At 40.2% G+C, this 14,543-nt stretch overlaps 1 protein-coding gene across 10 annotated transcripts in view; it reads right to left on the reverse strand.

The window, feature by feature from the left end:
• The window catches only part of LOC101933621 (neutral amino acid transporter 9), a 92,103-nt gene that overhangs the window by 21,623 nt on the left and 55,937 nt on the right, over nt 1-14,543 (reverse strand). For all 10 annotated transcript variants that reach the window (XM_065598937.1, XM_065598944.1, XM_065598939.1 and 7 more), the window contains 2 exons: nt 13,124-13,231; nt 6,347-6,453 (listed from right to left, as the gene is read on the reverse strand). In XM_065598937.1, coding sequence (XP_065455009.1) covers nt 6,347-6,453; nt 13,124-13,231 — 215 coding nt within the window. The remainder of the gene's footprint in view (nt 1-6,346; nt 6,454-13,123; nt 13,232-14,543) is intronic.

Consider the following 14,543-nt stretch of genomic DNA (forward strand, 5'->3'; position numbering starts at 1 on the left):
ATAAATATAACATGATGAGCACTATTCATAGCTGGTCAATAGTAGTGGTTACAGCTTACCACCTGTCTATCCTTACTGGGTCACTGGTTGGCTAGCCGGGGTAGGGTTAAATTATGGAGAGATTTGTAAGTACAAGAAACTAGTCACAAATTTAAATTAATTGCATCCATTACTTATATAAAATCACAAATGTAAATCAATCATTTTAGTGCTGATTACCCTAAGACGACTTGTGGTCTAAGGCACAGGACTGGGAGCCTGGTAACATTGGTTCTGTGCCTAGCTTTGCACAACTTTCTTGTGTAACATTGGACCAAACAAAACAATTCAATTTCTGTGCCTCAGTTTTGCAATCAGTCAAATGGAGATAATAGGCCCAGATCCTCAAAGGCATTTATGCTCCTAACTTACATCAAAATCAATGGGAATTAGGTGCCGAAATACCTTTGAGGATCTCAGCCAACAGCTCTACACTTTTCAGGGGTACAGTGAGACTTAATTAGCATTTGTAAAGCACTCCTCAATTCTCAGATTGAAGGCACTACATAAGTGCAGGTATTTAGTATTACTGTATTAGAGGAAATAGCTTTTGATCAACGCGACTTCAGATTGTTCAAGTGATCTGCATATAAACAGAATTTGACTCAAAATACAAACGTATCTCTGCTTTCCCATTTTAAAAGGAACCTTCCAGATTCTGATTTATGTATGAATAATAATAATAATAATAAAATAAATAAATAAATAAATAAAATAATAATAATAATAATAATAATGTCTAACCAGAAGCAAACATTCTCATCTAGGGAAACGTGGTTTAGATGAAGTTACTATAAGATGGGTGCAAAACTGGTTGTTGGGGAAAAACAAAAAAACAAAAACACACTCAAAGAGTAGTTATCAATGGTTCACTGTCCAACTGGGAGGGTGTATCCAGTGGGGTCCTGCCGGAGTCTGTCCTGGGTCCAGTACTATGCAATATTTTCATTAAATGACTTGGACAACAGAGTGGAGGGTATCCCTATAAAATTTGCGGAGAGGGATGGCAAATGCTTTAGAGAACAGGATTAGAATTCAAAATGATCTTCATAAATTGGAGAATTGGTCTGCAATGAACAAGAAATGCAATAAAGATAAGTGCAAGATAAGGAAGAAAAAACAAACAAACAAAAAAAAACGTACAAATACAAAATGGGGAATAACTGACTGGGCAGTAGTACTCCTGAAAAAAGATCTGAGGAGTATAGTGGATCATAAATTGAACATGAGACAATAATGTGATGCAGTTGCAAAAAAGGCTTCTATAATTCTGGGGTGTCTTAAATACTACACTCCTGTTAATACACAGGAGAGAATTGTCCCACCATGTTTGGCACTGGTGAAGCTTCAGTTCTGGGCACTATGCTTTAGGAAAGATGTGGACAAACAGGAGAGAGTTAAGAGTTAAAAGGAGAGCAACAAAATGATAAAAGGTTTAGAACACTGGGCATATTTCATCTTGAGAAAAGAAGAGTGAGGGGACCTGCTAAGAGTCTTCAAATATGTTAAGGGCGGTTATAAAAAAGGCGGTGACCAATTGTTCTCCATGTGCACTGAAGGTGGGACAAGAAGTAATGGGACTTTATCTGCAGCAAGGGAGATTTAGGCTAGTTATTAGGGAAAACTTTCTAACTATGTTTAGCAAAGTACTGGAACATGTTAAGGTAGGTTGTGGAACCTCTATCATGGCAGGTTTTTAAGAACAGGTTAGACAAAACACCTGTCAGGAGGGTCTAGGTTTACAGGATACAGCAAGGGAGGTATTGGACACCCTCTTGAGATCAGTCCAACCCTACATTTCTCTGATTTTATGAGGCTGTAATATACTCTCAGTTTTGTGCACTTCTCTGCCTTTTCACAGACTCCTCATTAAAAGATGACTGACTGAAGAACAAAAACTGTTTTTTGGCGGTGTTAAAAAATGAACTTTCCACATGAGCCCATGAAATTTTAGTCGCAAAACAGATTAGAGTGGAAATTCTATGACAACTTGGAAAAATCTCTTCAGTGCAAATCTGTAAGAGTAAGTTATCACCATATCCTGGAGCATCTAATACAGGCTAGCACTTGTTAACAGATGCTTACTTTCTGCTTGTTGACCACTTACTGGATTAAATGATGCATCAGCTACACAATTAATGTCTAAAAAGTGCTTTGAGATCTTTGGATGAGAAGGTGCTGTAAAACTACGAAGTATTATATCAGAAAAGAAATTAAGAATACAGCCGTGATATATTAAGGATATTATCTGAGTTTATACAAGCAAGGACACTTAACCTAGGGAGAAATTCTGGGCCAGATCATGCCCCTGAAATCCATGCGTGGTGATGGGTTCCAACTGCACATCCTCCACAACATAAATGAAAGGCGGGGCATCAGTCACCTCCACTATGTGCTGTTTCACCACTTCCCAGGAGCCCTAGAATAGTCCTGGGGGAGGGGGTCTGAGATCAATGTGGTGGCTGGTCTGTATACACACCCTTTCCCTCTCCTCCCCACTTTCTCCTCCTCAAACCCCATGGAGAAAACTTAATACAGTCCCTGCTTTATTATATAGTCAAAGAAGGGATTCCAGATGCTGCTGTCAGCAGAGGAAGCAAGCAGAGCTTCACTGTCAGTGAGTGAGGAAAAACCACAGAAGAGGCCTTGAAGCTGGTGTGAAGGCATCAGGCCTCCTCCACACAGACGACTCTGGTTTCCTAAGTGATCCACAGTGTTGGCTGGCCAAAATTACTGCATTTCTCTTGGTGATGGGCGGGGAAATCTTGCTTCTTTCCCTAACAGAACAATGTGAGAAAGTTCAGCAAGTTTCCTTCTCCAGGGCCCAATCCTTAATTTATAGGGCTGTCAATTAATTGCAGTTAACTTACACAATTAACTCAAAAAATTAATTGCGATAAAAAAGCAATCACAATTAATCACAGTTTTAATCACACTGTTAAACAATAGAATACCAATTGAAATTTGTTACATGTTTTGGATGTTTTTCTACATTTTCATATGTATTGTAGTCGGTGTTGTAATTGAAATCAAAGTGTATATTTTTTATTACAAATATTTGCAGTTTAAAAATGATAAACAAGTACTGTAGTGTGATCTCTTTATTGGGAAAGTGCAACTTACAATTGTAGTTTTGTTGTTGTTACATAACTGCACCCAAAAACAAAACAATGTAAAACTTCAGAACCTACAAGTCCACTCAGTCCTACTTCTTGTTCAGCCAATCACTAAGACAAACAAGTTTGTTTATATTTACAGAGATCACAGAATATACAAGCTGATCACAGAATATCAGGGTTGGAAGGGACCTGAGGAGGTCATCTAGTCCAACCCCCTGCTCAAAGCAGGACCAATCCCCAGCCAGATTTTTGCCCCAGATCCCTAGATGGTCCCCTGCAGGACTGAACTCACAACCTGGGGTTTAGCAAACCAATGCTCAAACCACTGAGCTACCCCTCCCCCCTGCCCTCTTCTTATTTACAATGTCACCAGAAAGTGAGAACAGGTGTTTGCATGGCACTTTAAGCCAGCATTGCAAGGTATTTATGTGCCAAATATGGTAAACATTCATATGCCCCTTCATTCTTCGGCCACCATTCCAGAGGACATGCTTCCATGCTGATGATGCCCGTAAAAAAAAAAAGGGGGGTTAATTAAGTTTGTGACTGAACTCCTTGGGGGAGAATTGTGTCCCCTGCTCTGTTTTACCTGCATTCTGCAATATATTTCACGTTATAGCAGTCTCAGATGATGACCCAGCACATGTTCATTTTAAGATCACTTTCACTGCAGATTTGACAAAAACGCAAAGAAGGTATCAATGTGAGATTTCTAAAGATAGCTACAGCACTCGATCCAAGGTTTAAGAATCTGAAATGCCTTCCAAAATCTGAGAGGGACGAGGAGTGGAGCATGCTTTCAGAAGTCTTAAAAGAGCAACACTCAGATGCAGAAACTACAGAATCCGAACCACCAAAAAAAGAAAATCAACCTTCTGCTGGTGGCATCTGACTCAGATAATGAAAATGAGTGTGCGTCGGTCCATACTGCTTTGGATTGTTTTCAAGCACAACCCATTATCAGCATGGACGCATGTCCCCTGGAATGGTGATTGAAGCATGAAGAGATATGAATCTTTAGAGCATCTGGCACGTAAATATCTTGTGATGCCGGCTACAACAGTGTCATGAGAATGCATGTTCTTGCTTTCAGGTGACACTGTAAACAAGAAGCGGGTAGCATTATCTCCTGCAAATGTAAACAACCTTGTTTATCTGAGCGATTGGCTGACCCAAGAAGTAGGGCTGAGTGGACTTTGTAGGCTCTAAAGTTTTATATTTTATTTTTGAATGCACTTATTTTTGTACATTATTCTACATTTGTAAGTTCAACTTTCATGTTAAGAGATTGTGCTACAGTACTTGTATTAGATGAATTGAAAAATACTATTTCTTTTGTTTTTTTTAGAGTGCAAACACTTGTAATCAAAAATATAAAGGGAGCACTGTACACTTTGTATTTGGTGTTGTAATTGAAATCAATATATTTGGAAACTTAGAAAACACCCAAAAATATTTAAATAAATGGTATTATATTCTTGTTTAACAGTGTGATTAATTTTTTTAATCGCTTGACAGCCCTATTAATTTATTTTCAGTAGTGCCCATAACATGCTAAATGCTTTCCAAACAGAAGTTCGCTTTTTGGTCATCCATCCTTGACTTACCACAACGTGCCTAAGAAGTTACTGACAGGATCATTAAATAGTGGGTGATTTTACTGTGTATCATATACATCCAGGGACAGTTTAAGCCTCACTTTTGAGTTGTCAAGTCAGAGGTTCAACCACAGTTGAACATTTATCTACTTTGTGATGTAAGGCTAATTACATTTTCATTGAAGATCTTGATAAGCCTGGACTGGAACCCTGAATCTGAACACATCTAAACTCTGGGAAAAGTTGGATCTAGATCTGAATATTATAGTTGAGCCCCCTAGGCATAGTAATAATTATAGATTTTCATAGATTCTAGGACTGGAAGGGACCTCGAGAGGTCATCGAGTCCAGTCCCCTGCCCTCATGGCAGGACCAAATACTGTCTAAACCATCCCCGATAGACATTTATCAAACCTACTCTTAAATATCTCCTGAGATGGGGATTCCACAACCTCCCTAGGCAATTTATTCCAGTGTTTAACCACCCTGACAGTTAGGAACTTTTTCCTAATGTCCAACCTAAAACTCCCTTGCTGCAGTTTAAACCCATTGCTTCTTGTTCTATCCTTAGAGGCTAAGGTGAACAAGTTTTCTCCCTCCTCCTTATGACACCCTTTTAGATACCTGAAAACTGCTATCATGTCCCCTCTCAGACTTCTCTTTTCTAAACTAAACAAACCCAATAGTTAAGGCTGCTCAAGTGTTTTTGCTTTAAATGGTCATTTTCAGAGCCTTTACAGCTTCAAACTTCACCTTCTTGGCTGAAATTTGGCAAGTTTGTTGTCAATTTGACAGCAAATAAGTTTGAAAAGCCTGATTACATTTGAGTTACAGTACACTTCCATTTATCCAAACGGCCTGGGGGACAGCCAAAGTGTTTGGAGAACCAGGTGTTTGGATATACAGAAGTTCTATTTTGAGCTGCAGTGTCACAGATATAGAAATCCTAGTTATCCAAATCCAGGGTGCCCCCCAGATCTCTCTATATTACTTAATTACTTGCTAATACCGTCCCAATTAACAAGCCTCTAAGAGAATCTGTTATCACTAACAAACAGTTTTGTATTAATAAATGCTAATTACACTGTACACCTCTACCCCGATATAACGCTGTCCTCGGGAACCAAAAAAAATCTTACCACGTTATATCGAACTTGCTTTGATCCACCGGAGTACACAGCCCCACCCCCACGGAACACTGCTTTACTGCATTATATCCGAATTTGTGTTATATCAGGTCGCGTAGAGGTGTATTAATGTAATGCTAAGACAATAATTGAGAAGTTATTAACTAACACAAGGCTAAAGGGGGGCATACTGTAGATTCCAATAACTACAATTTTTGGATAAATAGCTCTTGGAATGGGAAACTGGAGTGTAAATTATTTATATGTACTTTTGGTGCACCAGCAGCCAGTGGAAACCTGGTATAAAAGACTCCCTCACTCAGATCTCTCTTGCCTTTTCAGATAAGTGTTCTGCACCTGCTACAGCTTCCGGATCAATTTTGAGAGATGTCCATCCAGAAAAACATTAGCGTGGCCTACCATCTTTAAATCTAAACCAATGATTTCTCATTAAGTTACTTACATTGTTTTCCTGGTTCTTGTTATTCTTAAGGAGAGTGATAACACAGTTATGAATGAAGAAAGCAAGCGTCAGGACCCCTGTGAGCTGAGGAAACTGAATTCTAAACTCTAGGAAAACAAAAGAAAATAAAAATTAGTTTTTATATTTGCATCAGGGAAATAAACAACAGCTGCCAAAGTGACACTCAATTTATTTCTAGATGTTAGGAATTGCTATTCTGGACCAGGCCAGTCCATTTGGTTCAGTATCTTGTCTCAGACAGCAACCAATTCCAGATGCTTCAGCAGAAATAGCAAAAAACCTGCTCTCAGGGAAAGTTTCTTACTAACTCCCAGTACTTAGAGGTCTTGTTATTCCATGATTTGAACAACATAAACTTTTCTGCTTCTCAACACTGCAGTTCATGAACATCCCAATGCCTTGATGGGGCAACCAGTTTTGGAGACACTGCATGTGTACCAGCAGGGGGAGGAGGACAGGAAAAGCTTTTTGCTGTGTGAGACTCTTGTTGACTAATCCAGAGAGCATCACCAGAGTCGAACTCTGAGGAGACTTCTGACCCTCACTTTAGGAGGACAAGGGACATAGCTATTGCTGTTTACAAGAAAGGGGATTCAAATGATTGCTTACAAAATAAAGGATTAGGAAAGCCTCAAGATACCATCTCGACTGCCCTTTAAATGGGAGACTATAAGGGGCACCAGCCAACCAATGTCTTTACCCCCTGAAAAACAGCACTGCTGCTTTTAGCGTCATTCTCAGAAGTGTTCTATCCAATAGACAGTACTTCTGGGAATGCTGCTACTAGGCCAGGAGTGTTAATTTGCTTATGCTAGAACATCATTAAGCACCATTTTGGCAGGTAGTACCAAAGTACTAGCAAAGAGATAGCTGGTCTAAAGTAATAGAGCACTTGTGTATCTCTAGGGTGTTATGCTGGTTTCACCGTCTTTCCTTAATATCTTATTAGCATTGAAGCTGTACCAATGCTAACTGAAAGAGAGGAGAAAAAAAAAGTCTCACTTTAGGCTTAGTTCCCCACGAATAATCACTCATTACTCTGTGTTGTATCCTTCCCACCATAGTGACATCAGCTGAAGCTATGCTGTATAGATCATAAATGCATGTTCTACATATGCAAGTCTGGCTATATCTTTGGCATATTGGTCATCTTGAAGACATAATTATAACCGCTTATGATGACATACAGCACTATGCGTTGCTGTAAATCAATCTATGCCAAGGCTGCTTAATAGAACATTGGGTCTGAACCTCAAGTACACTTGAAACCAGTCTAGTTTCACATTACTGCTGGTTAGCAGCCCTGGGGTATGTTTGCTTGAGTTTTGTTCACAACCAGACTATTCAGCAAGCTTGGAGATTAAATTTTTGGACCTGTTTGGATATTCATGAATACTCTGAGACGGTTTGCTGGTGCAATTCAAAAATCAAACAGTGTTGTCAGACAAAGTTCAGTTTGGGGTTTCTCAGAGAGAGGGGGCAGGGGCCTGTATTTTAGTTGAGCTCCCTGATAAAAATGTGTTTGGTGTATCCAGTTGTAACCCTAGCCTCTATGTCTATACTACCTCGCCGGATCGGCGGGCAGCGATCAATCCAACAGGGGTTGATTTATCGCGTTTAGACGCGCTAAATTGACCCCAGAGCGCTCTCGCGTCGACTCCTGTACTCCACCGCTGTGAGAGGCGCAGGCAGAGTTGACGGGGGAGTGGCAGCAGTCGACTCACCACAGTGAAGACACTGCAGTGAGTAGATCTAAGTAGCTGAAGTTGCTTAACTTAGATCGTAGACTAGGGCAGAGACTGTCAAGAAGCAGCCAACCGTAGCACTTCATCATTCTTAATTTCATTAGCTAGCTGGAAACCAACTATTGCTGGAAACCAACCAACCATTAGCTGGAAACCAATTATTTTAGGACTTAATATAATCACACATATTACTATAGGATTTTGGCAAGGGAAAAGCTCCCAGGCTCCAAGTCCTAACTTCTGGATGTGTGGATAGCAGTCCACCCTGTCTATACAAGTCATTCATCAGAGCAAAGACAACCTTTTTGTCTCATTAACTGACTCTGAGTGGCCCAGGCTAGCAAGATACTGGGAATTCCATCGGTCAGTGGAAATAATGCTATACTATCAGAGGTACGTCATTATTATAGAGGTCAGGCATCAAATGCTTTGAGTGGAAATTGTTACAACAAATAAAACTAACTGGCTTGTCCCTAAAACACTCCTCTTTATTCCCAGTCCTCTCCCTCTGCTGCATTTAGAGAGAAGGTTAGATAGCACGGACAGGACACTGTGTGTTGATGATCTCAGAATGTCGAGATCAGTAGCCCAGTAGGATCCTTAGGGACTTACCAACCACATTCTTGCACTTTGTACACCCTAAAGGCATATGTTCTGGTCTTGTGTACAGCTGTACTCAGCAAGAATTTACTGCCTCTGAGATGAGCGTTGTAACCAGAAAGGAAAGTTATTTTGGCTGAGATAATGGAACTACTTTATCCATATTCCCCCCTTGTTGCCTGGTACTGAGGTCCTCTTTCCAAGAACAGGCACCACTGACCTCCATTCATTAAAACGTTAAACAAAAATCAGAGGTTAGGTACTAGCTGGAAAACTGATTTTAGAGCAGTATTCTTAGCCAAGAATACACAGAACACATTGGCCAGGAGGTCTAGTTTCTCACCTTCTACACCAGTGCAATTTGAGTTTAACGAAACTAAATCCACACACAACCCTCCCTCCTCCCCCCAAAAACACCACCACACAACTGTGGCTGTGTAATATGTACATAATACTGTGCTGTGGTAGAGAAGTATATTAAGATAATGTCTATCTTATGTCAGCTTTCTTTGCAAGACTCATCACCTCCAGCTATGAGTCAGCTAATGTAGCTGTAAAAACATTCCAGAGAAGTTTGTAGCAGATTTCATGGAAATACAGCCCATGGTGTCAAGCTGTCCTTCTGGGTAATGGCAAACATTTATTTCCTTATGTTACAGTAAAATTAATATAGTGATTTTATTTGGCTTTTACTGGCAAGTATGTATTTTCTAGAAGCATTTGCCTATTCATTAATCCCCCTCTATGCAGAGTGTCTCACCACAGATAGATAAATTGGTTCACTAGCTCAGGGCCTGTTGGGTGCTAGATGCCCAATAACCTATAGCTACAAAAGACTCCCACTTCTACCCAGGGCCGGCTCTGGCTTTTTTGCCGCCCTAGGCAAAAAAGCCACCTGCCGCACCCCCCCACGTCCCCCACAATCAGCGCAGCAGGGGAGAGCACCGAGCCCGGCCGGGGCTCTCCACTCTCCCGGGTGGCCAGAGCGTCGGGAGCAGGGCGGAGAGCCCCTGGTGGCCAGAGAGCCCGGCCGGGGCTCTCCACTCTCCCGGGCGGCCAGAGCACTGGGGGGAGGGCGGCGAGCACGGCCGGGGCCCTGCCGCGCCGCCCCAAGCACATGCTTGGTGGGCTGCTGCCTGGAGCCGGCCCTGCTTCTACCTGTAGCTGCCCAGGAGACCTCACCCCCGTCAGAGATAGGCCAAGCCACACACCCACACCATAGAACTTGCCCAAAATAAACTTCTAGAGCAGATCAGGATTTAAAAACTGACAGTGATGGAGAATCAACCACAACTGTTGGTAAATTGTTCCAATGGATTGATTACTCAGTGTTAAAAACATACACCTTATTTCTAACTTGGATCACGTTATACCCTTTCTCTGCTAGTCTGAAAACCCCCAATAGCAAATATTTGTTCCCATTGTAGGTACTTGTACACTGTAATCAAGTCACACTTTCTCTTTGTTAAGCTAAATAGACAGAGCACCTGGAGTCTATCACTATAAGGAATGTTTTCTAAGCCTTAATAATTCTCATGGCTCTTCTCTAAACCCCCTCCAATTTATCAACCTTCTTCCTTATTTGTGGACACCTGAACTGGACACAGTATTTCAGCAGCAGTCACACCAATGCCAAATACATAGAAAAAATAAACCTCTATCTACTACTACCTGAGATTCCCCTGTTTATGCAGCCATGATTGCATTAGCCCTTTTGGCCACAGCATTGCACAAGGAGCTCGTGTTCAGTTGACTATCCACCACGACCCCAAAAATCTTATTCAAAGTCACTGCTTTCCAGGAGAGAGTCCCCCATTCTGTAAATATGGCCTACATTTTTCCCCTCAGATGTATACATTTAGCCATATTAAATGCATAGTGTTTGCTTGCACTCAGCATATGAAGCAATCCAGATAGCTCTGTATTAGTGACCTGTCTTCATTATTTACCACTTCCCCAATTTGTGTCAAGTGAAAAAAGCTTTATCAGTGACATTTTCTTCCAGGTCATTGATAAAAATGTTAAATAGCATAGGGACAAGAACAGATCCCTGCGGGAGCCTACTAGAAACACACCTGCTCAAGGATGATTCTCCATTTGCAATTACATTTTGAGACACATCAGCCAACTTTTAATCGATTTAATATATGGCAGGCTAGTTTTATACTGTTCTAGTTTTTTTTTTTGTTTTAATCAAAATATCACATGGTATCAAGTCAAATGCCTTGTAGAAGTTTAAGTATATTACATCAGCATGGTTAGCTTTATCAATGAAACTTTATTTTTTTGAGATTACAAAAGAGATCAAGTTAGTTTGACAGGATCGGTTTTCCATAAAGTCATGTTAATTGGCATCAATTACATTGCCCTCCTTTAATTCTTTATTAATTGAATCCTGTATCAACCATTCTAATATCTTGCCAGGGACCTATGTGAGACTGTCAGGCCTATAGTTAACCAGGTCATCCCATTTATGCTTTTTAAATACTGGCAAAACATTAGTTTTCTATCAGACTTCTGGAACTCCCCAGTGTTCCAAGACTTCTTGACAAATCAAGATTAATGGTCCAGAGAGATCTTAAGCAAATCTTTTAAAACCCTTGGACACAAGTTCTCTGGACCTGCTGATTTAAAAATGTCTAACTTCAGTAGCTGCTATTTAGCATCCTCCTGAGAAACTAGTGGAATGAAAAGAGTATAATCATCATATATGACATGTCTACATCATCTGTTGATTTTCTAAATACAGAACAGAAATATTTATTGAACACTTCTGCCTTTTCTGCAATATTATTGATAATTCTGTAATTTCCATCTAGTAATGGATCAATACCATTGTTAAGTATGTTAGGAACAAAAAGAATTTTAAGCACTTCTTCTTACTGTCCATAACTTTGCTGGCCATAGATTTCTCCATGTGTCCCTTATCAATTTTCTACAATTCCTAACTTCTAATTTATATTCATTATCATCAGCTTCCCCTTTCTTCCATTTCTTCTATATTTTTGTAGCTGCCCTCACTTCCCCTCTAAACCAGGTTTTTTAAAAACAAAAAACAAAAAAACAATACACAGTCTTCTTCCTCGATTGTGGCTTTTTGACTGATCTCTAACTGATCCTAATCAACATCCTAACGGAGGAAGTGAGTGATACTCTGTGGCAATGGTGGTCATTTAACTTCACTGATTAGACAGATTCCACCACTGCCCATCATTTGTGGAACCATCCACCTTCTAGTCCTCTTATTTTACTATATCCATTTAAAATTTCTTCACATATTTGATTATCCTAGTTGTCTTCTTCGGGTCATTGTTCTTTGTCGTAACAATAGCCAGTGTCACATTTGTAAAGCTGTTGTTGTAACTTGTATCATGACTGGGAAACCTACATTTTTTTTTCCTTCTGAAAAGCAATAGAAGGAAGATGGAAACCCACAAGGGAAACCAAACATACCAGATGGATGAATGTCCCCGAGCTTCACATTATGCTTGAGTTAGTAATTAAATATTAATGAAGGGCAAAATTACTCCCCTATTCCCAGATGAAGTCAGAACGATCTAATTAGATACTATAGGCATACATCTCTTCAGAGCTCCAATGTAATGCTGCCTCTTGTAAAGAGGGGGATGACTTTAGTGTCTCTTCCCAAGTCTTCCACAAGAAAGAAAAGAAACAGAAGTTGTTTTTCTCTTTTATGGATTATCCTCCTACCCAATTCATCCAGTGGCAATAAGTTCTTGTGTTTGTGACACCCCATATATTGGCCTGTAATATCCCTTAAACAAATTGGCAACCAATGCTGCCAAGAAGAGACAGAGAAAGGTATATGACTGTTAATGGGAGTTTAAAAATAAAGGGCTAAATTATGGGTTGAGGACCATGAGAAAGTGGGGAGTAGGTGTGAGGTGCACTTGGACACATGGCGATGGGTACCATATAAGAACTTAGTGGAGTACTTGCTACACTTTATAAATCAATCTCTTAGGTTTGTCTATCGTGAGTACTACTTTAATAGTGAAACATGGAAGAAGGTGCCGGGAGGGATGGGATCATGGCCTCACCTTGCCTATCCACAGACAAGTTTTCTCTGAGCTGGTGCATAATGGAGGTACCAGGCAATGACTAGCCTTCAACCCTGTGTTTCTGGACCCCAGGCAGCAATGTTATTACTATCTCCTGCGTAGGAGAACTGGGAAGGAGGAAGAAAGGGGTTCCCTGTACCTTTGTCTCTCAACTTTCAGGAGGCACTAATAAGCGCAGTCTTCCGCAGACCCTCTGGAGGCATTAGCAGAAAACAACATTTACTTACCTATCGTACCTCACAGGGATGTTGGGAGGATAAAAATTAAAGATTAAAAGCACAATATCCATGCTTAAAATTAATCACTCTGTTTAATTTTAGATATCTTACCTGGTACAAAAAAATCATTAGCTGTAAACCAGTTGAATTCTAAATGGAATCCCAGATGTGCAGCCTTCAGAGTAACAAGAAAAACTAAGTAGACAACTGAAACGGTACCTACACACACAAGAGAGACAATCATCCATCATCACCAGGATAAATTGTGATAGACAGTTATTTATGCTCCATTCTATATTGGTCCCTCTAGTTAGTTGCCACCAGCCCAAAGAAATTGGGGTGCTAGTCATCCTGAAGACTGCAGGACAATCCCAATTTTTTAAACACTAGTTCTGTGATCCCAAATTCCCTTTTCTCCTTGTAAAGAGGGAGCGAGCTGCTGCACTACATCCATTTATTTAAATTTTAATGGCGTCTAGTTCCCTTGACAGGTGCTGGATTAATAACCTAGGAAACTAATGTCCCCAATTATCTACAGCACTGGTTGAGCATGGGCAGCAGAAGAATGAGATTCCTAACCAACTTCCTCTAGCATATGTGCAGGGACTATCACTTGTAGTGCAAGGTAGTTTTCTCCATACCCATTTAGTTGTTGGCCTTTTGGGTGAAATAATTCACCAAGATGCCAATTAGTGCAAACTGCAACTGTGAACTCTCCAGTAAGACCAGGATTGACACTAGCTGCAGTGACCTTTGGTCACTTCTGACTTATACCTCATCTGAGCTAGCAACCTAGACATGACAGGATCCACATTTTATTACATCATTCCCAGGAGTCATACTACACCCACAATTATGCTCCCATGGACACACAGAGGATCACATATAAAATCAGAGATGGGTAACAATACCAAGTCTACAGCCTTAGTCTGACTACAACTGCATGAGCGAGTGTGCAGTTCTGGCCCCCACAGTTTAAGAATAGAGGGAAAGAAACCCAGAAAATTATAAAGAAGGGCAATAATAATTATTCAGAGACAAAGATAATCTGTCCATTTATTTTAATGCTATAAAATTGGGATGTACCCTGATGCTACAGTGATTAGCATCAGAGAAAAGCTTATAAATATATGTGGGGGGAAAAAAGTGCAGGATTTATATAGTTTAGAAAACAGGCCGGGGGGGAGGGAAGACAGGATTTCAGTTGAGAACTATCTTCAAGGTAACAAAATAAATGAAGGGAATTGTTCTTTATATTCAGTGAATGAATAAGTAGTTCTGAACATGAAGATCAATTTAAAGCTAACATACTGCACAATCTCCTAATGTTCTAAACTGGCCTAGGTTTCTGTATGTCTAAATAAATAAAATACTGTCAATTTGCTGACTTATAAGCATTCAAAAATTAAAATCTACAACTATTTTCTTCAGCCTTAGCTTGTAGCTCTCCTTGGGGCTTAAAAATAAAGCCAACACTGAAAGGCTGATGCATTACACCATGAATTATTATACGTAATGCTTTATAAGCAGT

The sequence above is a fragment of the Chrysemys picta genome, chromosome 6 (genome assembly GCF_011386835.1).
Source record: "Chrysemys picta bellii isolate R12L10 chromosome 6, ASM1138683v2, whole genome shotgun sequence".
NCBI classification, from domain to species: domain Eukaryota; kingdom Metazoa; phylum Chordata; order Testudines; family Emydidae; genus Chrysemys; species Chrysemys picta.